This window comes from Salmo salar, chromosome ssa16, assembly GCF_905237065.1.
Source record: "Salmo salar chromosome ssa16, Ssal_v3.1, whole genome shotgun sequence".
NCBI classification, from domain to species: domain Eukaryota; kingdom Metazoa; phylum Chordata; class Actinopteri; order Salmoniformes; family Salmonidae; genus Salmo; species Salmo salar.
This window is the reverse complement of record NC_059457.1, coordinates 82,724,790-82,751,949: the sequence shown is the minus strand read 5'-3', so window position 1 is coordinate 82,751,949 and position 27,160 is coordinate 82,724,790. Positions and strand designations below refer to the sequence as shown.

Below are 27,160 nucleotides of genomic sequence, written 5' to 3'. Positions count from 1 at the left end.
GTAAGTTCTCCATGTCCAACACAGACAAATTCAGAAGCCCCATCGCTCAAAACCACAACACACTTAAACATACCCGTGTATTGTGTGTGTGTGTGGACAGGTTTATGTTATGTGTGAGGAGGTCCCTCACCTTGAAGACGAGCTCTCGGAGGCGGTCTGAGTGTTTGGTGTTGAGCAGCAGGGCGTAGCAGGAGTCAGCCGCCCCCGGCTCAAACAGCAGCAGGAAAAGCTGGTCCCTGGCAGCACTGGTCTGGAGCAGACTTAGCAGCAACTCTATCACTCCACACAGCTAGACGGACACACACACAGACATTTGGTTAGCAACTCCACCAAGGCGCTCGCCCACACACACACACACACACACACACTAGGATTGAGTTAAGTGGAGAGAGCAAGTAAATGACGAGTGTGGTTTCAGGGACAGAACAGTCTAATAATGGGTAGGATGGAGAGGAGACTGAACAGTCTAATAATGGGTAGGATGGAGAGGAGACAGAACAGTCTAATAATGGGTAGGATGGAGAGGAGACAGAACAGTCTAATAATGGGTAGGATGGAGAGGAGACAGAACAGTCTAATAATGGGTAGGATGGAGAGGAGACTGAACAGTCTAATAATGGGTAGGATGGAGAGGAGACAGAACAGTCTAATAATGGGTAGGATGGAGAGGAGACTGAACAGTCTAATAATGGGTAGGATGGAGAGGAGACAGAACAGTCTAATAATGGGTAGGATGGAGAGGAGACAGAACAGTCTAATAATGGGTAGGATGGAGAGGAGACAGAACAGTCTAATAATGGGTAGGATGGAGAGGAGACAGAACAGTCTAATAATGGGTAGGATGGAGAGGAGACAGAACAGTCTAATAATGGGTAGGATGGAGAGGAGACAGAACAGTCTAATAATGGGTAGGATGGAGAGGAGACTGAACAGTCTAATAATGGGTAGGATGGAGAGGAGACTGAACAGTCTAATAATGGGTAGGATGGAGAGGAGACTGAACAGTCTAATAATGGGTAGGATGGAGAGGAGACTGAACAGTCTAATAATGGGTAGGATGGAGAGGAGACAGAACAGTCTAATAATGGGTAGGATGGAGAGGAGACAGAACAGTCTAATAATGGGTAGGATGGAGAGGAGACAGAACAGTCTAATAATGGGTAGGATGGAGAGGAGACAGAACAGTCTAATAATGGGTAGGATGGAGAGGAGACTGAACAGTCTAATAATGGGTAGGATGGAGAGGAGACAGAACAGTCTAATAATGGGTAGGATGGAGAGGAGACAGAACAGTCTAATAATGGGTAGGATGGAGAGGAGACAGAACAGTCTAATAATGGGTAGGATGGAGAGGAGACAGAACAGTCTAATAATGGGTAGGATGGAGAGGAGACAGAACAGTCTAATAATGGGTAGGATGGAGAGGAGACAGAACAGTCTAATAATGGGTAGGATGGAGAGGAGACAGAACAGTCTAATAATGGGTAGGATGGAGAGGAGACAGAACAGTCTAATAATGGGTAGGATGGAGAGGAGACAGAACAGTCTAATAATGGGTAGGATGGAGAGGAGACAGAACAGTCTAATAATGGGTAGGATGGAGAGGAGACAGAACAGTCTAATAATGGGTAGGATGGAGAGGAGACAGAACAGTCTAATAATGGGTAGGATGGAGAGGAGACAGAACAGTCTAATAATGGGTAGGATGGAGAGGAGACAGAACAGTCTAATAATGGGTAGGATGGAGAGGAGACTGAACAGTCTAATAATGGGTAGGATGGAGAGGAGACAGAACAGTCTAATAATGGGTAGGATGGAGAGGAGACTGAACAGTCTAATAATGGGTAGGATGGAGAGGAGACAGAACAGTCTAATAATGGGTAGGATGGAGAGGAGACAGAACAGTCTAATAATGGGTAGGATGGAGAGGAGACAGAACAGTCTAATAATGGGTAGGATGGAGAGGAGACTGAACAGTCTAATAATGGGTAGGATGGAGAGGAGACTGAACAGTCTAATAATGGGTAGGATGGAGAGGAGACAGAACAGTCTAATAATGGGTAGGATGGAGAGGAGACAGAACAGTCTAATAATGGGTAGGATGGAGAGGAGAAACTGCGGAGGATGAACACTTGACAATGCAGTGAGCATATGTCACATGCCATGATGTCACAGGCCGTGTATAGAAACCTATGTAAGAGGATAAGACAGACAGGAAAAGGAGCTGGAGGAAAGGAGGGAGAGAGGAAGGACACGGACACACAGGAAACAGATCCTCATTGAATGCCAGTGAGTGGATGGGAGGCTGGGCCTTGAGAGACAGAGGCTTGCCACAGTCAGTTAAACAGAGCAGCCAGCTGAAGGCTATTAGAGGGGGAAAGCTTTCTTCCAGAGGCCTAGGTAACCAGCAGGCCAGGGCTATCCTTAGTGTAGCCGCAGGCTGTAAACACACAGCCCTCACCACTGTGCCAGGCACAGAGCTGGCAGCTGCTCCCTCATCGGCACCACAGCAATGGTCCTCATAGGATTTCTAAGTGTTATTCCAGTACATGGATATTGAAGACAACTTGGGTTTATTCAGAGGGTCAATAAGTGAGAGAGATTGAATTGCACTCGGTCTTCCACATTGGGTAATAGCCAGTCTATTAACCATCTTGTCTTCAATGGAACTCATATGGAGTGGAGTCCTCTGACTACAGGACATCTGCTTTATACATGTTAATCCATGATAAGATGCATGGCTTCATTAGTGGTAATATTGTAACAGAGACAAAGATTCTGACAAGTCATGGACCGTCATCTGTCCGTTCCTCCCTTCCATCCATCCATCCCTCACCTGTTCCTCCTCTCCGATGGCGGCGATGTATCCCAGAATGCTGTGCATCTCCTCCTGGGTCATACCCTTGCTGATGTAATACTTCAGGAGGCCGCAGAGGGATGCTCGGATGGTCTGATTGTCGTCTTCACTAATATCTCCCTCCCTGCTGACACTCTTACTAACAGATTAAGAATCATTTATTTTAAAAATATATATATTTAACATAAATATTATTTTATGACAAATCAAGTTGACTGTAGAACTTGTACAGTTATTACAATACATACATCTCATGTAACAGATGGAGCTAGAATAGGACAATTATGAATCATGAGTAAAAACCAGAAGCTAAGAATTCTGGGAGATGGAGTCCCACCCGTAGTAAAGGCGAATGGTGTCCAGTAGAAACTGAACTCCGTATTTCTTCCGGAACTGCTTCCTGTTTTCTTTGATGATGGTGGACATGTACTGGATGTGACCTTCATCACCACGAGAAACAAGAGTCACACACACAGGGATGGATAGGTTACATTCTAAATGTAATCTGTTACGGTTACTAGCTCCCTGTCCAAAAATGGAATCAGTAACGGAACTTTTGGATTACCCAAACTCTAACTTAATTTGATTACTGTCAGTTACTTTTGGATTACTTTCCCCTTAAGAGGCATTATGCCGTGTTCACGTTCTAGTCAGAACTAGCAAACTCTGATATTTCCCGACTTGCTAACTCGTAGTTATACACGTGTCGCGTTCAACCAGTTAGCAAGTCGGAAACTTCAGAGTTCCGACTAGCAGGTGAATGTAGCATTAGAAGAAGACAAAAAGGGTCCATCAAACGCATGTGGTGTGTCATTATAGTGGTCTCTGACTTGCTCAGGTGGAACAAACTTCAACTTGTTCCTGGATTTTCAACCAATCACACCATCATTTCGACTCACACGTGAACCCCCCCACACAGACCCATGGTCCCAGGTGCTCACCGATGCGCATGGGGAAGTCCCCCAGGTTCCAGATGCTGAAGTTGAACAGAAGGTGTGTGTGGAGTTGCTGCAGCAGCTGTTGGTTCTTTTCATAGGTAACCTGCTCCACCAGGAGCTGAGCAGACACCAAGACACTCACATCCACCAGACTGGCAGGCAGCTACACAGAGAGAAAAACACACATGCAAACAGAGAGAATTAGTAAGAGAGAGACAGAGAGAGAGAGAGAGAGACAGAGAGAGACAGAGAGAGTTGATAATGCGCCGGAGGGGAAGGCTGCCGTTTTACGGACTCCTAACCAACTGTGGTATTTTGTGTGGTTTTTTTGCATTGCACGTAACTTATTTTGTACATAATGTTGCTGGTCTCTTATGACCGAAAATTGCTTCTGGATATCAGAACAGTAATTACTGATCTCGAACTGGACGAAGATTACTTCTTTAATGAGTCTGACGAGAAGGATATACAGCTTCTCCGAGACCAGGCCCAAATCCATGTCATTCACGTGAAAAAAATACGGAAATACAGGGGGTGGAGATTGGGGTGCCTTGTGAGAATCGTTGGCAAGTGTGTAACCTGCCTCAAACATCCATTCTATTGGCCAACGTGCAATCACTGGAAAATAAACTGGATGATCTCCGCACGAGACTATCCTACCAACAGGACATTAAATACTGTAATATCTTATGTTTCACCGAGTCGTAGCTAAACGATGACACAATTAATATTCAGTTGGCTGGGTTTTCCTTGCATCGGCAGGACAGAATAGCTACGTCTGGTAAGATGAGGGGTGGGGGTGTGTTTGTCAATAACAGCTGGTGCGCGATGTCTAATATTAAGGAGGTCTTGAGGCATTGCTCGCCTGAGATAGAGTACCTCATGATAAGCTGTAGATCACACTATCTACCAAGAGAGTTTGTCTATATTTTTTGTAGCAGTCTATTTACCACCACCAAACTGATGCTGGCATTAAGACCACACTCAATGAGCTGTATAAGGCCATAAGCAAATAAGAAAATACTCATCCTAGTGGGCGGGACTTTAATGCAGGCAAACTTAAATCCGTGTTACCTAATTTCTACCAGCATGTCACAAAAAAAAAAAACTATAGACACCTTTACTACACACACCGAGACGCATACAAAGCTCCCCCTCGCCCTCTATTTGGCAAATCTGACCATAATTCTTACAAGCAAAAACTAAAGAAGGAAGTATCAGTGACTTGCTGAATACGGAAGTGGTCAGATGACACGGATGCTATGCTACAGGACTGTTTTGCTAGCACAGACTGGAATATGTTTCGGGATTCATCCAATGGCATTGAGAGTATACCACCTCAGTCACCGGCTTCATCAATAAGTGCACCACACCACCCCCCCCCACAGTGACCGTACGTACCTATCCCAACCAGAAGCCATGGATTACAGGCAACATCCGCACTGAGCTAAAGGCTAGAGCTGCTGCTTTCAAGGAGCGGGACACTAATCCGGAAGCATTCAAGAAATCCCGCTACGCCTTCAGACGAACCATCAAACAGGCAAAGCGTAAATACAGGACTAAGATTGAATTCTACTACACTGGCTCTGACGCTCGTCGGATGTGTCAGGGCTTGCAAACTATTACGGACTACAAAGGAAAACCCAGCCGCGAGCTACCCAGTGACGTGAGCCTACCGGACAAGCTAAATGCCTTTTATGGTCGCATCGAGGCAAGCAACACTGAAGCATGCATGAGAACACCAGCTGTTCCGGACGACTGTGATCACGCTCTCCGTAGCCGATGTGAGCAAGACCTTTAAACAGTTCAATATTCACAAGGCCGCAGGGCCAGACAGATTACCAGGACGCGTACTCGGAGCATGCGCGGACCAACTGGCAAGTGTCTTCACTGACATTTTCAACCTCTCCCTGACCGAGTCTGTAATACCTACATGTTTCAAGCAGACCACTATAGTCCCTGTGCCCAAGGAAGTGAAGGTAACCTGCCTAAATGACTACCGCCTGTGGCACTCACTTCGGTGGCCATGAAATGCTTTGAAAGGCTGGTCATGACTCACATCAACACCATTATCCCAGAAACCATAGACCCACTCCAATTTGCATACCACCCCAACAGATCCACAGATGACGCAATCTCAATCGCACTCCAACACTGGCCTTTCCCACCTGGACAAAAGGAACACCTATGTGAGAATGCTGTTCATTGACTAGAGCTCAGCGTTCAACACCATAGTGCCCACAAAGCTCATCACTAAGTTAAGGACCATGGGACTAAACACCTCCCTCTGCAACAATTAAGCAAATGGCAACCTGGAACATGTACATTGACAACCCCCCCTTTCTTTTTTACACTGCTGCTACTCACTGTTTATCATCTATGCATAGTCACTTTACCCCCATCTACATGTACAAAGAGAGAATGAAAGAGCCAGAGGGAGAGACAGACAGACAAAGAAAGCGTTAACAGAGTGTCTAAACCTTCTGCATCAGTCCCCCCAGGGTGGCTACTCCATGGGAGTGCAGCAGGCTCTCCTGGTTGATGGGGTGACGCTGCAGGAAGTGCTTCAGCACCAGCAGGAACGTGGCAACCAGGTTCTTCTCCAGACGCGCCTCTGAAACACACACAGGCACACACTTAGTTTCAGTTCAATAACTGTAACGCTTGTATTATCACCTAAAGCTAAACATGATGTGTTTGGGGACTCACCTGAGGACCTGTTGGAGGGCAAGATGACCCAGTCCCCGTCCCCAGGGGAGGTGGCCACGTCAGGGGTGGGGCTGATCAACTCTGACCCCGTGGGGTCGGCAGCGGTGTGGTTCTCAGGGGTCAGCAGGGTGAGTTGCTCCAGGATGGGGAAGAGGACAGGTAGACCTCCCACGCAATTGATCATATCCTGAACACAGGAGTGTGAATCAGAACGGAAAAAAATTAACCAGAGGCAGAATCAGAACGGAAAAAAATTAACCAGAGGCAGAATCAGAACGGGGAAAATTAACCAGAGGCTGAATCAGAATGGGGAAAATTAACCAGAGGCTGAATCAGAACGGGGAAAATTAACCAGAGGCAGAATCAGAACAGGGAAAATTAACCAGAGGCTGAATCAGAACGGGGAAAATTAACCAGAGGCAGAATCAGAACGGGGAAAATTAACCAGAGGCTGAATCAGAACGGGGAAAATTAACCAGAGGCAGAATCAGAACGGGGAAAATTAACCAGAGGCAGAATCAGAACGGGGAAAATAACCAGAGGCAGAATCAGAACGGGGAAAATTAACCAGAGGCAGAATCAGAACGTGGAAAATAACCAGAGGCAGAATCAGAACGGGGAAAATTAACCAGAGGCTGAATCAGAACGGGGAAAATTAACCAGAGGCAGAATCAGAACGGGGAAAATTAACCAGAGGCAGAATCAGAACGGGGAAAATAACCAGAGACCTCATTGAATATAATTTTGCCCTGTAACCATCCCCCAAGACAACACCCTATTGCCTGGCCGGGAATGGAAACAGCAATCTTGCAGCTACTGATTGACTTATGTAACCTCTACACTACATACCACCCATTAACCATCCAATCAAATATTCAACAATAAAATTAGGAGAATATGTTGTCATTCCTAAATCATACCTTGATGTCCCAGTTGACAACCTTGTTCCCAGTCAGACGCCCATGGAGGAGGTTGGGGGACAGGTCCAGACAGATGGGGTTCCGACAAGCCTATAGGAACCAGGAGACATATTTCCTTGTCACACCGCCTGTCACAACTGACAAGCCTAAAGGAAATATGTCTCCTGGTTCCTAGTTACACCGCCTGTCACAACTGACAAGCCTATAGGAACCAGGAGACATATTTCCTTGTTACACCGCCTGTCACAACTGACAAGCCTATAGGAACCAGGAGACATATTTCCTTGTTACACCGCCTGTCACAACTGACAAGCCTATAGGAACCAGGAGACATATTTCCTTGTTACACCGCCTGTCACAACTGACAAGCCTATAGGAACCAGGAGACATATTTCCTTGTTACACCGCCTGTCACAACTGACAAGCCTATAGGAACCAGGAGACATATTTCCTTGTTACACCGCCTGTCACAACTGACAAGCCTATAGGAACCAGGAGACATATTTCCTTGTTACACCGCCTGTCACAACTGACAAGCCTATAGGAACCAGGAGACATATTTCCTTGTTACACCGCCTGTCACAACTGACAAGCCTATAGGAACCAGGAGACATATTTCCTTGTTACACCGCCTGTCACAACTGACAAGCCTATAGGAACCAGGAGACATATTTCCTTGTTACACCGCCTGTCACAACTGACAAGCCTATAGGAACCAGGGGAACTAATGAATTGTTACAATGACTGTCATAACTGACAAGTCATTAACATCCATGACTGTAATAATAAAGCATGGGCGGGGAGTAATGAGGTAAATGATTGACAGTAGCCTCGTCCAATCACCTTGGGGGAGTAGTGCAGCAGGAGTTTAGTTGCGAGGTCACCGAGCTCTGCCTCCTGGGTCTTGAAAGGAGAAATGCAGTTTGGCCCTGAGAAGAGAAGGAAACCAACCAAAGATGAGATAACATTACTATAACCCTGTCCCCGGCCATGTTCCAATGCTCATGAAATGTATCCTTCCTTCATTCGAAGAAATCGCTGTTCTGACAACATCTGATTGACGAGATTTCTCCCCGAAGTGGACATCCAACAGAAATGAAGAGGTGTGAGAAATATGGTGGAAACTTTCTCAGCCAATGCTTACATCAATCTAATGCCTGTAAAAGCATGAAGAGGAGTCAACGGGTGCACACTTCAGGGACAGAATCAATGGAGAGTCCATCGGCTTCAATAATCCAATCCCGATCAGATCAGAGATTATCTCAAGGAAGGAAGGAACGTTCAGGGATGCATTTTAAAATCGTTCTACGGGAGAAACCCAATTGCATTTCCCTGAATCCTTGCGTCCTCTCTCGTCGCCTCCTCCTCAAAACCCATTGGATGAGAACATCAGAGGTCCGTCCCTTCTGACCATTTCATCCAGTAGGTTGAGACGGAGGCGAGAAGAGAGGATGCGAGGAATCAAGGAAATGCTATTTAGATTCTCCCCATCTCTCTCACCGGGGCTGCAGAGGGCCTTGACGTGGTTGGGCTGCAGTGCTTCATGGAACACCATGACGCTACCCAGCTGGCCCTGCAGGGAGGTGGGGCTGCCCCACTCGCTGTCCTGCGTCCCCGCCGAGATCAACTTGGTGACCGACTCAGGCTTTCCCCCCAGGAGGCTCCCCCAGCCCTGGGTCGACAGGATGCCCCCCAGGGAGGAGCGGGCGGAAGGGGGCGCCCCGGACAAGGGGGGGTCTGAGATTTGGGAGGGGGGTGGCGTGGTGGTCCGATGGCCTGCTGAGCCGATGCAGCAGGAGGTGAAAGGCTGAGGGGGCAGAAACACAGTCAGGGAACTGAATATGAGTTCACGTGCAAAAACGTACACACAAATGTATTTAAACAACACGCGCACACACAATGTAATTCATGGTAACTCTCACCTCTGTCATGGTTGGGTACTTGAGTGGTGCTGACAGTTTCTGCTGTCCATCTACATAGATGTAAACTAGACTCTGTCCAAACGGCCTCTTCCCCGGTACATGGACTACACCTATACTGTGCTGTGGGCGGAACACACACACAGGACTCAATCTCCCACAACTCACCCTGTCGGCAGTCAGCCATACAGACCATAGAGATATATCCATTCTAGTGGTCTATATTTAATTCTATGACACAGACAAGCCTACAGAAAAGTGATGATGTCACTCACCCAGAGTGAGTCACAGAAAGAGTAGTCTGGTAGCATCACTGTCATGTACTCCTTCTTGGTGCACACGGCAACCACCAGTACCCCTGCTGAACTGATGAAGGCCTCCAAGCCCGTTCCTCCCGGGGTGAAAAAACTACAGAGGAACAGACAACAGAGCACGTTACACACTCTTAACCTGTCTCTCCCCATCCTCCTGTTTCTCCCCATCCCTCTTTCCGTCCCTCTCCCTCCCTCGTCCCTCTCCCTCCCTCCACCACCAATTCTACCTCATCCACCTCCATCCATCCATCCATCCCTCTCCCTAGATCACTCAACCCACCGTCTCTCCCCATCCTCCTGTCTCTCCCCATCCCTCTTTCCGTCCCTCTCCCTCCCTCGTCCCTCTCCCTCCCTCCACCACCAATTCTACCTCATCCACCTCCATCCATCCATCCATCCCTCTCCCTAGATCACTCAACCCACCGTCTCTCACCCTCCGTCTCTCTCACCCTCCGTCTCTCTCACCCTCCGTCTCTCTCACCCTCCGTCTCTCTCACCCTCCGTCTCTCTCACCCTCCGTCTCTCTCACCTGTACAGCTGCTTCCTCTTGTCCCCCTTGCCGGGCAGTCCCTGCTGGTCCTGGTCCAATGAGAGCCAGGCCAGGAAGCTGAAGGCGGGGCCCGGCCAGCGCATCACCATTGGCACGGCGATGCCAGCCATGCTGGGTGACAGATCAAAGTACTGCATGGCGCTCTCCAGACCCTGCTTCCGCACCATGCCCAGGACCGCCCTCAACACCGGGCCCACGTACGGGTGAGCCTGCCCGGGCTCCAGCGGCCTCAGAAGCCTGAGTAACTGGAGGAGCTCACCACCGCTCAGCGACTGGCTCCCCAGTGACCCTAGCAAACCGACAAGGCTTTCCGCGCACGCCCGGTGCAGGCGAGCGTGGTGCCCGAGGGTGGCGAGGAGCCGCACGGCCATGGCGGCGTTGACGCAGGTGGCGCGAGTCTGTCGGTTGATGCAGCAGAGGCGGCGGAGCCAGTCGGCAGTGAACACCTGCAGCTCAGCAGAGTCCATCTCTGGGAGCCACTGGATGAGGAGGAGCAGGGGCTCCACGTTACTGATGCCCAGGATACCCACCGAGCTGTGTTCACCCTCCACAGCCTGAGAGAGAGGGAGGGAGGGAGGGAGAGCAGACACGACACACAGCGGGTAAGTGCACAGATATACAGGGGGTTTTATGTCCCAAATGCAACCCTATTCTCTATGTAGAGTGATGCTCCTGTGACTATGAGCCAGAAGACAATATGCCCATAATCAGTGTATAGATAGTAGAAGGCTTGTTAGTGCATTTTGGTTTTAGGCCTTACACTTAAAAAGCAATAGGCCTTGTGTTACAGCGGCATTTAAAGTCAATGTAAAATCCTGTCAAAAGTAGTCTACTATGGGGAATAGGTTGGACTTTAATATGAGAAGAACAGAAGAACTCCAGTGACAAAGGGAATCTCTCACCATATTCATCAGTTCCTTCAGCAGGTGTCTGGAGGGCTGGCCCAGGGAGACCAGAACCTCAAACAGGTGAGTGTAGCCAATCCGCTCCTTGAACACCTCCTGTAGGGGCGGGACTAAACTGTTAGCAATACTGTTTGTGTGGATCAGTCTATATATGGATATGTTGGAAGGGTTGTGTGTGTGTGTGTGTGTGTGTGTGTGTTTCACCTTTGCAGCAGGTGACTTGTGCATCACCGTCGTCAGGGCTTTGATGGTTGCCACGGCGAGAGAGTCCAGTCGCCCTTGAAACACCTGAGACGATATCAGACCTGTCAATCTTTCTCCTGAGCCAACCCCCATTTCCTTAACCTCTCAGGGGGGTGTGTGCAGTATTGTACGTGAGTGAAACTCGCCCCTTTTTATCCCTGCCTTCATGCAAACAAAATGAATGATTAGGGTTTTTATGACTAATCAAATCATAATTTAAATGATCGTCATTCTCCGAACATTGACATCATGCTTAAATGATACCTCACTCCACTCGCAGGAATAAAAGGAGGCTGTTGGTGTGTGTGTGTGTGTGTGTGTGTGTGTGTGTGTGTGTGTGTGTGTGTGTGTGTGTAATCACTGCAGAGGTTTAGGATCTGATTATTCGTGGACAGAAGCTGCAGTGTAAGTGCTCATTGCTCTTACTGCCCTTGAGATAAAGAGGAAACAGACGTCAGGCCTTTCTGCTCCAGACAACACCAGGAAAAATGGACATTTCCTGTCAAGAGTCATTGTCTGACTAATATCATAGTACTCTCTGGAGCAGGAAGCTCTGAGGGCTCACCAAAACACTGTATTTTAAGAATATATATTCCTCTCTCCTTCACACAGAGGAACACCAACACACACGGAGGAGCAACGCTTCCTCCTGTCAGCAGACACACTGGCTCAAAGTAGCCTCACATACACCCACACACATCCTCTGTCCAGCTCTGCCCTTCTCCAAATCGCTCTTTTCTCTCCCTTTAACGGAGTGTAAAACATTCAGTGTGTCTCGGACCGGCTGGAGAGGGTCTGTCCGTGGTGAATGAAAATAAACAGAAAATGAATCCCACAGAAATATATATCTCAAACAGATGTTCAGACCACCTCGGCCATGGACGTCCATCAAGACACTAGCCATGGTCTCCATGGTAACACAAGACAGGTGAGGTGACAGCATTCCGATTGGAAACCCACATGACACCAGCAGAGAAACCCAACAGGGAGGGGAAGATGACATAAGGGAGGAAACAGAAGAGGGTAGAAGAATGACATGAGGAAAAGGAAAATGAATGAATGATGGGTAGCAACAAGAGGGAACAAGAGACCACTCCACGACAAGACAACTAGCTGATTAGTTCTTCTCATTGTACTGTAGCTTTGCCCTGTAAACCAACAGTCTACTCTAATGGTGGTTTTAAAGCACTGACAGTTATTTGATGTTTCACATAAACTCAGCAAAAAAAAGAAATGTGCCTTTTTCTGGACCACGTCTTTCAAAGATAATTAGTAAAATGCAAATATCTTCACAGATCTTCACGGGTAAAGGGTTTAAACACTTTCCCATGCTTGTTCAATGAATGAACATGGACCTGTGGAACGGTCGTTAAGACACTAACAGCTTACAGACGGTAGGAAATTAAGGTCACAGTTATGAAACCTTAGGACACTAAAGAGGCCTTTCTTCTGACTCTGAAAAACACCAAAAGAAAGATGCCCAGGGTCCCTGCTCATCTGAGTGAACATGCCTTAGGCATGCTGCAAGGAGGCATGAGGACTTCAGACGTGGCCAGGGCAATAAATTGTAATGTCCGTACTGTGAGACGCCTAAGACAGCGCTACAGGGAGACAGGACGGACAGCTGATTGTCCTCGCAGTGGCAGACCACGTGTAACAAGACCTGCACAGGATCGGTACATCCGAACATCACACCTGCGGGACAGGTACAGGATGGCAACAACAACTGCCCGAGTTACACCAGGAATGCACAATCCCTCCATCAGTACTCAGACTGTCCGCAATTGGCTGAAAGAGGCTGGACTGAGGGCTTGTAGGCCTGTTGTAAGGCAGGTCCTCACCAGACATCACCGGCAACAACGTCGCCTATGGGCACAAACCCATCGTCGCTGGACCCGACAGGACTTGCAAAAAGTGCTCTTCACTGACGAGTCACGGTTTTGTCTCACCAGGGGAGATGGTCGGATTAGCGTTTATCGTCAAAGGAATGAGCGTTACACCGAGGCCTGTACTCTGGAGCGATTTGGAGGGGGAGGGTCCGTCATGGTCTGGGGCGGTGTGTCACAGCATCATCGGTCTGAGCTTGTTGGCATTGCAGGCAATCTCAGCGCTGTGTGTTACAGGGAAGACATCCTCATGTGGTACCCTTCCTGCAGGCTCATCCTGACATGACCCTCCAGCATAACAATGCCACCAGCCATACTGCTCATTCTGTGCGTGATTTCCTGCAAGACAGGAATGTCATTGTTCTGCCATGGCCAGCGAAGAGCCCGGATTTCAATCCCATTGAGCACATCTGGGACCTGTTGGATTGGAGGGTGAGGGCTAGGGCCATTCCCTCCAGAAATGCCTGGGAACTTGCAGGTGCCTTGGTGGAAGAGTGGGGTAACATCTCACAGAGAGAACTGGCAAATCTGGTGCAGTCCATGAGGAGATGCACTGTAGATACTGACTGTTATTTTTGACCCCCCCCCCTTTGTTCAGGGACACATTATTCCATTTCTGTTAGTCACATCTGTGGAACTTGTTCAGTTTATGTCTCAGTTGTTAAATCTTATGTTCATACAAATATTTACAAATGTTAAGTTTGCTGAAAATAAACGCAGTTGACAGTGAGAGGACGTTTTCTTTTTGCTGAGTTAACAACAAAAAAAGGTGCAGTGAAATATGTTGTTTTACAGGGTCCGCCATAGCGCCCCTGGAGCAAATTAGGGTTAAGTTCGTTCCTCAAGGACACAGACAGATTTTTCCCCTTCACAGGTCGAGTATTCGAACCACCAACCTTTCGGTTACTGGCCCAACACTCTTTCATTGTGTGTGTGTGTGTCTCTCTCGGGTTGGGTAATAAAACAAGACATTTCTGTGGACTGTAAGGAAAATGGATGAATAAAGTATTTTTCATCTTCATTCATTAATTCCACAGCTGACCTATAGGAGAGGAGACAGCATTGGTCTGACTGTGGTCAGGTTGCTAGGTAACCAGGTAACCATGGGTGGCTATTACACAGAGTCGGAGTATCGGATTACAGGTGCTCAACTCTGCCCGACTACAAAGGAATACTTTGTAGAGTGTGTGAAATCACCTGGCCGCATGATAACCAGACCAACAGGTGAGTGTCTGACTACAGATGATTCACTACAGGTGAGTCTTTGTGACTAAAGCACACCACAGACCACTGCATGTCAAGGGAACACTGCAAAACTACAGTAAAGGGTACCAGTGAGTGTTTGTGAGTGCAGGGGAGGGGAGGCCAGGTGAATAACTGAACTGGGGAGACGGTTTGACCACACTGCAGGTGCTGTTGTTTGCCTTTTGGAGATCGAGCTACTTTCTGTAAAAGTTACTTTGAAGTACTTTCAGACAAATGTTACTGTAAAGACTGCTTGATTGATTGAATGACAGATTGATAGACTGCTTGATTGATTGAATGACAGATTGACAGCTTAATTGATTGATTGACTGCTTGATTGATTGAATGACAGATTGACAGCTTAATTGATTGATTGACTGCTTGATTGAGTAACTGCTTAATTGATTGATTGCTTAATTTATTGAATGACAGATTGATAGACAGCTTAATTTATTGATTGATTGATTGTTTCTGACTACAGGGCAGCACAGATGTACGTCTTGTCATGGAGTGGCCATCTTGACGGGGATGGCAGTGATGATAGCATGAGTGACGGTGGTGGCGTGAGTGACAGGTTGACAGGGTGGCAGTATACCTGGGTGTCACTCTCTCCTGTCACTGTCAGTAACCTGTTGGTGAAATCTTTCTGGTCCTTCTCTGCTGTCGTGCACCTAGCATTAACCAGCTGCAAAGTTGAACCAACAACAGGACGTGGGGGGGGGGGGGAAGAAAATAGTGGTGGATGGGGGTCAGAAGGTAAAGGTTGTGACTCAGAGGGGCTGGGTGGGGGGGTTCGTGCTTCCTAAGTGCTCCAGCACTAAGTGGGGAGGTAAAGTCATAACATGCACAGTGAGCCTGAATAGAAAGGCTCACACACACAGTGTAAGGTAACACTATGCTTCCTAGACAGAGTTACCTCGATACGCTGAGGAAAAACACACACAGTAAACAGTAGGCTAAGACCCCCCCCAATCCTCATGTTCAACATGCTTTGTGCCAGGGCTGAGCGAGACCATACCTTGCTGTTCTGTAGTAGGCGTGTCAGGTGCTCGAAGCAGTTGCTGTTGAGGAAGATGGCCTGCAGGACGGGACGGTCCGAACACAGGAACATATCCCTGATAGTGTCTGGAGGTCACAGACACAGGAGAAGAAAAAAAAGGGGAAGGGGAAAGAGAGAGAGAGAGAGAGATAAGGGGAAAGAGAGATAAGGGGAAAGAGAGAGAGAGAGAGAGATAAGGGGAAAGAGAGAGAGAGAGAGAGATAAGGGGAAAGAGAGAGAGAGATAAGGGGAAAGAGAGAGAGAGAGAGAGAGAGAGAGAGAGAGAGAGAGAGGAGAGAGAAGGAGAGAGAAGGAGAGAGAAGGAGAGAGAAGGAGAGAGAAGGAGAGAGAAGGAGAGAGAGAAGGAGAGAGAGAAGGAGAGAGAGAAGGAGAGAGAAGGAGAGAGAAGGAGAGAGAGAAGGAGAGAGAGAGGAGGAGAGAGAGAGAGGAGGAGAGAGAGAGAGAGACTTCATAAACTCTTTATAAAGGCCTCTCTCTAAGTGCTTCAGTAATCATGGAAATCAGAAGTCAGGTGACAGTGGTCAAGACTCAACCTATACTAGGTGCTAGTGGTAATGTAAGTAGTTCAGTAAACCACACTGGTATAAAGAGTAACCTTGTCTGAGACCTGAAGACTTGCATTAGTTTCCTGAGCTAATGCCTAGACTTTAGCTCAGTGGGCTATTGCAGCTTTGTGGCGTACATGACAATCCGGGTTCGGTCACTCACCTAGCATGTGCACCTGCAGCGCTACGAAGCGGCTCTCCCAGTGGCGGCCCAGCACCTTATGACCTTTGACCCCTTGCTGCACGGCCGCTGCCGCCGGATCAGAGTTGAGCAATTTGAAGTAGTTCTCCAGCACCGAGCCGATCTCCACCTGTATGAATGAAGGAATGTTATTTTATTACATTTCAAATAAGGTACATTATCAAATCGATTCAGCCAATTGAAATCAATAACATACACATTATAAAAAAAATCTTTAGATGAAAAACACTATAAAGTCAACCATCTGACTCTTGTCAGAACAACACCCTCTTCCCTATATAGTGTGAGTAAAAATGACGTTGTCTGAAGAGATGGCATCGACTCTAACTTTATCTTGGCTTGTGCTGGTGACTGTGACCTCCTCCTCAGACCAATTGGCAGTACTCCCAGAACATTGTTCTGGGAACCAAAAAGAGTATCTCAGTTTCAAGGTCTCAGTTTGGAAAGAAGAAGCCTCGTCAGTCACATGCAGAAACCAAAGTTAATAATGAATAATGTAAAACATGCTTTATGACATGTTTGTATAGCAGTATACACACACATGCACTACTTCTCACCCCTGGGCACTCTAAAAGCACTGACCTGTTTACATTAATATGAAATTGTATTCTATTACTATCATGAATGATTAGCTTTTTTAAACTATGATTTGTGAAAGTTCCTAAACTATTGTTACCCGCAATTTATTGAGTTGGGAAAAGAAAACAAATCCATGTTAAAAAAATATATAATTCTAGTGACCTGGCGTTGGTCTGAGCTGCTGGCCAGGAGGGAGTGGACCACCTCCCTCAGACAGCCCAGGGTGAGCAGGGACTTCCGGTCTGGAGCCTCACTGTCCCAGTCCTCCCTGTCCATGTCTCCCCCCTCATAGTCTCCCCCCTCATAGTCTCCCAGCACACGCAGCAGAACCTCCATGGTGGCTGGGGAGATGGCTAGTAGAGCATTACGCTGTGGAGGGAGGAAGCCTTCATAAACGCTTTATAAGGCCTCTACATGCTTCAGAAATCATTCACAAGCAAATCTCCTGCTACAGTTTAAAGGGTGGTATATACCACTAAATGTAAATGAGGACCATTGCGTGCTCTACAGTGCATTCAGGAAGTATTCAGTATTTCCACATTGTTACATTACAGCCTAATTCTAAAATTGATTCAAATCGTTTTTTTCCCCCCTCATCAATCTACACACAAAACCCCATAATGACAAAGTAAAAACAGGTTAAGAAATGTTCGCAAATTTACTACAAATAAAAAACAGCATTATCACATTTATGTAAGTATTCAGACCCTTTACTCAGTACTTTGTTGAAGCACCTTAGGCAGCGATTACAGCCTCAAATGTTCTGGGGCAGTGGTTCCCAAACTTTTTATAGTCTCGTACCCCTTCAAACATTGAAGCTCCAGCTGCGTACCCCCCCCTCTAGCACCAGGGTCAGCGCACTCTCAAATACTGTTTTTTACATTACACAACCCGGCTCGTGGGAAGTGACAAAGAGCTCTTATAGGACCAGGGCACAAATAATAATAATAATCATCAATAATTTGGCTTTTTATTTAGCCATCTTACATATAAAACCTTATTTGTTCATAAATTGTGAATAACTCACCACAGGTTAATGAGAAGGGTGTGCTTGAAAGGATGCACATAACTATGCAATGTTGTATTGGAGAGTTTCAGTCATAAATCATTTTCCACACACAGTCTGTGCCTGTATTTAGTTTCATGCTAGTGAGGTCTGAGAATCCACTCTCACATACACTACCGTTCAAAAGTTTGGGGTCACTTAAAAATGTTTTTGAAAGAAAAGCACATTTTCTATCCATTAAAATAACATCAAATTGATCAGAAATACAGTGTAGACATTGTTAATGTTGTAAAGGACTATTGTAGCTGGAAACGGCAGATTTTTTATGGAATATCTACATAGGCGTACAGAGGCCCATTATCAGCAACCATCACTCCTATGTTCCAATGGCACTTTGTGTTAGCTAATCCACGTTTATCATTTTAAAAAGGCTAATTGATCATTAGAAAACCCTTTTGCAATTATGTTAGCACAGCTGAAAACTGTTGTCTTGATTAAAGAAGCAATAAAACTGGCCTTTAGTTGAGTATCTGGAGCATCAGCATTTGTGGGTTCGATAACAGGCTCAAAATTGCCAGAAACAAAGGACTTTCTTCTGAAACTCATCAGTCTATTCTTGTTCTGAGAGGCTATTCCATGCAAGAAATTGCCAAGAAACTGAAGATCTCGTACAACGCTGTGTACTACTCCCTTCACAGAACAGCGCAAACTGGCTCTAACCAGAATAGAAAGAGTGGGAGGTTCCGGTGCACAACTGAGCAAGAGGACAAGTACATTAGTGTCTAGTTTGAGAAACAGATGCCTCACAAGTCCTCAACTGGCAGCTTCATTAAATAGTACCCGCAAAACACCAGTCTCAACGTGAAGAGGCGACTCTGGGATGCTGGTGGTCCCAAACTTCTTCCATTTAAGAATGATGGAGGCCACTGTGTTCTTTGGGACTTTCAATGCTGCAGAAATGTTTTGGTACCCTTCCCCAGATCTGTGCCTCGACACAATCCTGTCTCGGAGCTCTACGAACAATTCCTTCAACCTCATGGCTTGGTTTTTGCTCTGACATGCACTGTCAACTGTGGGACCTTTACATAGACAGGTGTGTGCCTTTCCAAATCATGTCCAATCAATTGAATTTACCACAGGTGGACTCCAATCAAGTTGTAGAAACATCTCAAGGATGATCAATGGAAACAGGATGCACCTGAGCTCAATCTCGAGTCTCATTGCAAAGGTTCTGAATAGTTATGTAAATTATGTATTTGTTTTTATGTGGAGAAAGTCTAGGGGTCTGAACACGTTCTGAAAGCACTGTATAAATACCTAGGTGTCTGGTTAGACTGTAAACTCTCCTTCCAGACTCACATCAAGCATCTCCAATCCAAAATTAAATCTAGTATCGGCTTCCTATTTCACAACAAAGCCTCCTTCACTCATGCTGCCAAACATACCCTCATAAAACTGACTATCCTACCAATCCTTGACTTCGGTGATGACATTTACAAAATAGCCTCCAACACTCTACTCAGCAAACTGGATGTAGTCTATGACAGTGCCATCCGTTTTGTCACCAAAGCCCCATATACTACCCACCACTGCGACCTGTATGCACTCGTTGACTGGCCTTCACTACATATTCGTCGCCAAACCCACTGGCTCCAGGTCATCTATAAGCCTCTGCTAGGTAAAGCCCCACCTTAGCTCACTGGTCACCATAGCAACACCCACTCGTAGCACACGCTCCAGCAGGTATATCTCACCGGTCATCCTCAAAGCCAACACTTCCTTTGGCCGCCTTTCCTTCCAGTTCTCTGCTGCCAATGACTGGACTGAATTGCAAAAATCACTGAAGCTGGAGACATATCTCCCTAACTAACTTTAAGCATCAGCTGTCAGAGCAGCTTACCTCCACTGTACCTGTACACAGCCAATCTGTAAATAGCACACCCAACTACCTCATCCCCATATTATTGCTTACCCTCTTGCACCCCAGTGTCTCTACTTGCACATCATTATCTGCACATCTATCACTCCAGTGTTAATGCTAAATTGTAATTATTTAGCCTCTAGGGCCTATTTATTGCCTTACCTCCCTACATTTGCACACACTGTACATAGATTTTTCTATTGCGTTATTGATTGTACGTTTGTTTATGTGTAACTCTGTTGTTGTTTTTAATCGCATTGCTTTGCTTTATCTTGGCCAGGTAGCAGTTGTAAATGAAAACTGGCTAAATAAAGGTGAAATAAAAAAATAAAGCCTTCTGTTGTTCTCATGTGGCAAACATGACTTTAGATGCTGGGATAGTGTAGGGTCACATGACTTCATATGCGGGGACAGTGTAGGGTCACATGACTTTATATGCTGGGATAGTGTAGGGTCACATGACTTTATATGCTGGGATAGTGTAGGGTCACATGACTTTATATGCTGGGATAGTGTAGGGTCACATGACTTTATATGCTGGGATAGTGTAGGGTCACATGACTTTATATGCTGGGATAGTGTAGGGTCACATGACTTTATATGCTGGTATAGTGTAGGGTCACATGACTTTATATGCTGGTATAGTGTAGGGTCACATGACTTTATATGCTGGTATAGTGTAGGGTCACATGACTTTATATGCTGGTATAGTGTAGGGTCACATGACTTTATATGCTGGTATAGTGTAGGGTCACATGACTTTATATGCTGGTATAGTGTAGGGTCACATGACTTTATATGCTGGTATAGTGTAGGGTCACATGACTTTATATGCTGGTATAGTGTAGGGTCACATGACTTCATATGCGGGGACAGTGTAGGGTCACATGACTTCATATGCTGGGATAGTGTAGGGTCACATGACTTTATATGCGGGGACAGTGTAGGGTCACATGACTTTATATGCGGGGACAGTGTAGGGTCACATGACTTTATATGCTGGTATAGTGTAGGGTCACATGACTTTATATGCTGGTATAGTGTAGGGTCACATGACTTTATATGCTGGTATAGTGTAGGGTCACATGACTTTATATGCGGGGATAGTGTAGGGTCACATGACTTTATATGCTGGTATAGTGTAGGGTCACATGACTTTATATGCTGGGATAGTGTAGGGTCACATGACTTTATATGCTGGTATAGTGTAGGGTCACATGACTTTATATGCTGGTATAGTGTAGGGTCACATGACTTTATATGCTGGGATAGTGTAGGGTCACATGACTTTATATGCGGGGACAGTGTAGGGTCACATGACTTCATATGCTGGGATAGTGTATGGTCACATGACTTTATATGCTGGTATAGTGTAGGGTGAAAAGAGTGCATCTTGATTCTCACCTGTCCCCCTGCCACGATGGCTCCAAACAGGTGTAACAGACAGCATTTCAGACTGTCCTTAAGGTGTTCACTCTCCTGGAAGCACTCTGAAACACACAGTCAGTGGACATGGAACACTGTGGGTGTTTTGTTAACTATGCAAATATAACACCCACAACATGAGGTCAGTCTGGTCTGGTGCTGAGAGAATGGCCTCTTGAATGGCTGCCTGTAGTGGTCTGGTGCTGAGAGAACGGCCTCTTGAATGGCTGCCTGTAGCAGTCTGGTCTGGTGCTGAGAGAATGGCCTCTTGAATGGCTGCCTGTAGTGGTCTGGTGCTGAGAGAACGGCCTCTTGAATGGCTGCCTGTAGCAGTCTGGTCTGGTGCTGAGAGAACGGCCTCTTGAATGGCTGCCTGTAGCAGTCTGGTCTGGTGCTGAGAGAACGGCCTCTTGAATGGCTGCCTGTAGTGGTCTGGTGCTGAGAGAATGGCCTCTTGAATGGCTGCCTGTAGTGGTCTGGTGCTGAGAGAATGGCCTCTTGAATGGCTGCCTGTAGTGGTCTGGTCTGGTGCTGAGAGAACGGCCTCTTAAATGGCTGCCTGTAGCAGTCTGGTCTGGTGCTGAGAGAATGGCCTCTTGAATGGCTGCCTGTAGCAGTCTGGTCTGGTGCTGAGAGAATGGCCTCTTAAATGGCTGCCTGTAGTGGTCTGGTCTGGTGCTGAGAGAATGGCCTCTTGAATGGCTGCCTGTAGCAGTCTGGTCTGGTGCTGAGAGAACGGCCTCTTGAATGGCTGCCTGTAGCAGTCTGGTCTGGTGCTGAGAGAACGGCCTCTTAAATGGCTGCCTGTAGCAGTCTGGTCTGGTGCTGAGAGAATGGCCTCTTGAATGGCTGCCTGTAGCAGTCTGGTCTGGTGCTGAGAGAATGGCCTCTTGAATGGCTGCCTGTAGTGGTCTGGTGCTGAGAGAACGGCCTCTTAAATGGCTGCCTGTAGCAGTCTGGTCTGGTGCTGAGAGAACGGCCTCTTGAATGGCTGCCTGTAGCAGTCTGGTCTGGTGCTGAGAGAACGGCCTCTTGAATGGCTGCCTGTAGCAGTCTGGTCTGGTGCTGAGAGAACGGCCTCTTGAATGGCTGCCTGTAGTGGTCTGGTGCTGAGAGAACGGCCTCTTGAATGGCTGCCTGTAGTGGTCTGGTGCTGAGAGAACGGCCTCTTGAATGGCTGCCTGTCTCGCTCATACAAACAGTACATTCATTCACTCACATGCACACAGTCACACACGCATCACACACACCATGACATGCACACACAGTCTCTATCATGTTCCCTTGGGGCCAGTCTGTTCAGTCATACATTAACTTATCTGTCAACACATCCCAGTGAGGAGCAGCAGCAGCATGGCCTCCCAGGTCAGCACCGTTCCCTCTACAGGCCAACCCCAGACAGAAGCAAATCAATCTCAGAGGGATAAGGCTAGGCCAGAACCAATGATCCCAGACAAGACAGATGGTCCTCCACACACCTCGTCCTCCACACACCTCGTCCCCATTTCTTTCACACACTATTCCTCACTCCCTCTACTGTACCAGTCATATCCTCTCAGAGCCTCCCACACTTGACACACACACAGGCATGCGCTAACACAACGCGTGTGCACACACTGTGGCAGGTTGCTGGAGTGGGCTTGAGGCGACTGGCTGGAGCTGAAGAGTTCTCTCTGTGGTGTTGACAGAACCACAGACACAAAGAGAGGCTGTTTGTTCCAAGATGGCCGCTGTCGCCAGAGGCCCAAACAGCCACCGTTCACTATCAGGCTGATCTAGACAGCCTGGCAAACAGACTGAGGAGAGGACACAAAGACTGCATTCATCTGGGATAGAGAGAGAGGACGGAAAGAGTCAGAGGTATGAGGAAGAATAGAGTGAGGAAGGAAAGACAGAGTGGAGCTCTGAGGGGAGGCTGTTCCTAAACTGGGAGAGGAAAGAGAGTGGAGCTCTGCGGGAAGGCTGTTCCTAAACTGGGAGAGGAAAGAGAGTGGAGCTCTGAGGGGAGGCTGTTCCTAAACTGGGAGAGGAAAGAGAGTGGAGCTCTGCGGGAAGGCTGTTCCTAAACTGGGAGAGGAAAGAGAGTGGAGCTCTGCGGGAAGGCTGTTCCTAAACTGGGAGAGGAAAGAGAGTGGAGCTCTGAGGGGAGGCTGTTCCTAAACTGGGAGAGGAAAGAGAGTGGAGCTCTGCGGGAAGGCTGTTCCTAAACTGGGAGAGGAAAGAGAGTGGAGCTCTGAGGGGAGGCTGTTCCTAAACTGGGAGAGGAAAGAGAGTGGAGCTCTGCGGGAAGGCTGTTCCTAAACTGGGAGAGGAAAGAGAGTGGAGCTCTGAGGGGAGGCTGTTCCTAAACTGGGAGAGGAAAGAGAGTGGAGCTCTGAGGGGAGGCTGTTCCTAAACTGGGAGAGGAAAGCAGGGAAGTGTGATCCGTTTTCTCTAGAGAGTTGCTGCTTTTCATTGAGTAGAACACGGCTTCCTCATTCACTACTGTCAATGACCACACTGAATTTCCCCCACTGTATGACCCCGCTAGAGAGGATAACTGGGTTGTGTTCATTAAGAAGAAAACGTTTTGAAAAAGAAATCAAACTCACGGTAGAAGAAGGGGACAAACTCCACGGTGAGAGGAGCTGCTTTGTATTTCTGTCTGCTCTTCTCCACTGTACTCCGCTGGTCCCTGGAGGCAACAGGCAAACGCAAAACACATGGTGTCAGAAAAAGACCCCCTGTCCACAGTCTGTATGCGTGTCTGTGAGCAGGAACCCTGCTGGGAGGGTTTAGCACAGGATTAGAACCAACACTACTTGGATTGATTTGTGAAATGTTTTGGCACTTTGGAAAAAAATACTTCTATACTAATTAGCTAAACCAAGCCGAGCTGTACTGTGAAAAAACAACAACATCCAAGCCAGCACATTACGATTGTAGTGTTTTCAGAAGTGTAACACTAGAATTGACCATGGTGGAATAAGTACATAATGATGATAGATCCTAAGAGCGTTGTATCTAGTGCTTCAGTACCCACTAGAGCCCCGGTGCTGACAGAGCCCCGGTGCTGACAGAGCCCCGGTGCTGACAGAGCCCCGGTGCTGACAGAGCCCCGGTGCTGACAGAGCCCCGGTGCTTAATGCATGCTTGACCCTGCTCCTCCAGTACCCAGAGCCCTTCCACTTACTGTGCATCAGTGGAGGCCGCTGATGGGAGAATGGCTCATAATAATGTCTGGAATGGAGTTCATGGAATGGTATGACACACGTGTTCCATTCACTCCATTCCAGCCATTATTATGAGCCATTCTCCCCTTACTGTGGATCTATTACAGTTCCATCTATTATTAGGTCTAGTTCTGTACTAACACACCTGGCTCAACCAATCACATGATCTATCAACAGTTAACAAGGTCCATCTCACCATCTATAAGATCAAGCTCACGATTTATGATAAGTTAAGAAGGTCAATCACACAATCCATGATCAGTTAAGGTCACAGGATCTATGATCAGTTAAGGTCACATGATCCATGATCAGTTAAGGTCACAGGCTCTATGATCAGTTAAGGTCACAGGCTCTATGATCAGTTAAGGTCACAGGATCTATGATCAGTTAAGGTCACAGGATCTATGATCAGTTAAGGTCACAGGATCTATGATCAGTTAAGGTCACAGGATCTATGATCAGTTAAGGTCACAGGATCTATGATCAGTTAAGGTCACAGGATCTATGATCAGTTAAGGTCACAGGATCTATGATCAGTTAAGGTCACAGGATCTATGATCAGTTAAGGTCAATCAGGTACTGGAAAATATGAAATAGATGGACTAAGTGGAATGGTTGGGGTCACATCAGGAGATGTTTGGGGAAGGAAACATTGTTCACCATCTGCTCCAGGGCTTTCTTGACAAATAAATGTCAATGTCATTGTGACTTCCCTGGTTAAATAAAGGATCATAAATTAACTCTGCTAGAGTTAGAAACTTTGTGTACCCGCAGGTGCGATATCTCCAGTTCCGGTAGGGGTCGTACAGGCTCTCGCAGAAGGCCAGAGAGTGGCGGACAAACTCCTCGGCCTGAGTCTGGTCCACCATCTCCTTCTCCTTGGTCTTACTCTTCAGCTGTAGGAGAGAGCATGGTGAGGCTAGAAGACAGACAGGAATGTGTAATCTCACAGGAATGTACCTACTTAATCATTGTGACTTCCTAAAAATAATTTTGTTCAAATCTGTTTTGAAACAGACTAGCACGAATGCACACACATCTCTATAACTAATCATTGTGACAGGGTAAAAATACTTCATTTTTGTGCAGGTCGGTTTTGAAACTTGTTTTCAAAAGGCAACAGAGTCAGGAAGGCGATGATAGGGGGAGAGGAGGGTGGATAAGGGGGAGAGGAGGGTGGATAAGGAGGGAGAGAAATCATACCTGCTGGATGTAGAGCGTTGTCATGGTGATGACATGGTTGATGTAGGAGCAGGTGCCAATCTCCTCGACATTGGACAGGTTCCTGCAGAGAGAGAGTCATGTCTGTTATAGTAGGGACAGGTTCCAACAGAGAGAGTCATGTCTGTTATAGTAGGGACAGGTTCCAACAGAGAGAGTCATGCCTGTTATAGTAGGGACAGGTTCCAACAGAGAGAGAGAGTCATGTTTGTTATAGTAGGGACAGGTTCCAACAGAGAGAGTCATGTCTGTTATAGTAGGGACAGGTTCCAACAGAGAGAGTCATGCCTGTTATAGTAGGGACAGGTTCCAACAGAGAGAGTCATGCCTGTTATAGTAGGGACAGGTTCCAACAGAGAGAGAGAGAGAGTCATGCCTGTTATAGTAGGGACAGGTTCCAACAGAGAGAGAGAGAGAGAGTCATGTCTGTTATAGTAGTGACAGGTTCCAACAGAGAGAGTCATGTCTGTTATAGTAGGGACAGGTTCCAACAGAGAGAGAGAGTCATGCCTGTTATAGTAGGGACAGGTTCCAACAGAGAGAGAGTGTCATGCCTGTTATAGTAGGGACAGGTTCCAACAGAGAGAGAGAGTCATGCCTGTTATAGTAGGGACAGGTTCCAACAGAGAGAGTCATGCCTGTTATAGTAGGGACAGGTTCCAACAGAGAGAGTCATGTCTGTTATAGTAGGGACAGGTTCCAACAGAGAGAGAGTCATGTCTGTTATAGTAGGGACAGGTTCCAACAGAGAGAGAGTCATGTCTGTTATAGTAGGGACAGGTTCCAACAGAGAGAGAGTCATGCCTGTTATAGTAGGGACAGGTTCCAACAGAGAGAGAGTCATGCCTGTTATAGTAGGGACAGGTTCCAACAGAGAGAGAGAGAGAGAGAGAGAGTCATGCCTGTTATAGTAGGGACAGGTTCCAACAGAGAGAGTCATGTCTGTTATAGTAGGGACAGGTTCCAACAGAGAGAGAGAGAGAGAGAGTCATGTCTGTTATAGTAGGGACAGGTTCCAACAGAGAGAGAGAGAGAGAGAGTCATGTCTGTTATAGTAGGGACAGGTTCCAACAGAGAGAGAGAGAGAGAGAGAGTCATGTCTGTTATAGTAGGGACAGGTTCCAACAGAGAGAGAGAGTCATGTCTGTTATAGTAGGGACAGGTTCCAACAGAGAGAGAGAGTCATGTCTGTTATAGTAGGGACAGGTTCCAACAGAGAGAGAGTCATGTCTGTTATAGTAGGGACAGGTTCCAACAGAGAGAGAGTCATGTCTGTTATAGTAGGGACAGGTTCCAACAGAGAGAGAGTCATGTCTGTTATAGTAGGGACAGGTTCCAACAGAGAGCGAGTCATGCCTGTTATAGTAGGGACAGGTTCCAACAGAGAGAGAGAGTCATGTCTGTTATAGTAGGGACAGGTTCCAACAGAGAGAGAGAGTCATGCCTGTTATAGTAGGGACAGGTTCCAACAGAGAGAGAGAGTCATGCCTGTTATAGTAGGGA

The 27,160-nt window shown here is 47.0% G+C and overlaps 1 protein-coding gene across 5 annotated transcripts in view; it reads right to left on the bottom strand.

The window, feature by feature from the left end:
* Positions 1–27,160, bottom strand: part of LOC106574613 (neurobeachin-like protein 1) — a 75,856-nt gene that overhangs the window by 21,855 nt on the left and 26,841 nt on the right. For 3 of the 5 annotated variants that reach the window (XR_006759854.1, XM_045698179.1, XM_045698180.1), the window contains exons 5-26: positions 25,640–25,721; positions 25,205–25,332; positions 23,816–23,898; positions 21,204–21,289; positions 17,035–17,241; positions 16,255–16,402; positions 15,505–15,611; positions 15,082–15,171; positions 11,317–11,400; positions 11,110–11,208; positions 10,187–10,761; positions 9,619–9,751; positions 9,347–9,466; positions 8,925–9,231; positions 8,268–8,353; positions 7,425–7,514; positions 6,505–6,691; positions 6,276–6,409; positions 3,799–3,958; positions 3,195–3,297; positions 2,837–2,996; positions 131–289 (exon numbers count right to left, since the gene is read on the bottom strand). Coding sequence is in view for 4 of the 5 variants with exons in the window: in XM_045698179.1 (XP_045554135.1) it covers positions 131–289; positions 2,837–2,996; positions 3,195–3,297; positions 3,799–3,958; positions 6,276–6,409; positions 6,505–6,691; positions 7,425–7,514; positions 8,268–8,353; positions 8,925–9,231; positions 9,347–9,466; positions 9,619–9,751; positions 10,187–10,761; positions 11,110–11,208; positions 11,317–11,400; positions 15,082–15,171; positions 15,505–15,611; positions 16,255–16,402; positions 17,035–17,241; positions 21,204–21,289; positions 23,816–23,898; positions 25,205–25,332; positions 25,640–25,721 (3,328 nt within the window). In the remaining variant the exon portion in view is untranslated. The remainder of the gene's footprint in view (positions 1–130; positions 290–2,836; positions 2,997–3,194; positions 3,298–3,798; positions 3,959–6,275; positions 6,410–6,504; positions 6,692–7,424; positions 7,515–8,267; positions 8,354–8,924; positions 9,232–9,346; positions 9,467–9,618; positions 9,752–10,186; positions 10,762–11,109; positions 11,209–11,316; positions 11,401–15,081; positions 15,172–15,504; positions 15,612–16,254; positions 16,403–17,034; positions 17,242–21,203; positions 21,290–23,815; positions 23,899–25,204; positions 25,333–25,639; positions 25,722–27,160) is intronic. The other 2 variants (XM_045698181.1, XM_045698182.1) reach the window with 1 other exon arrangement.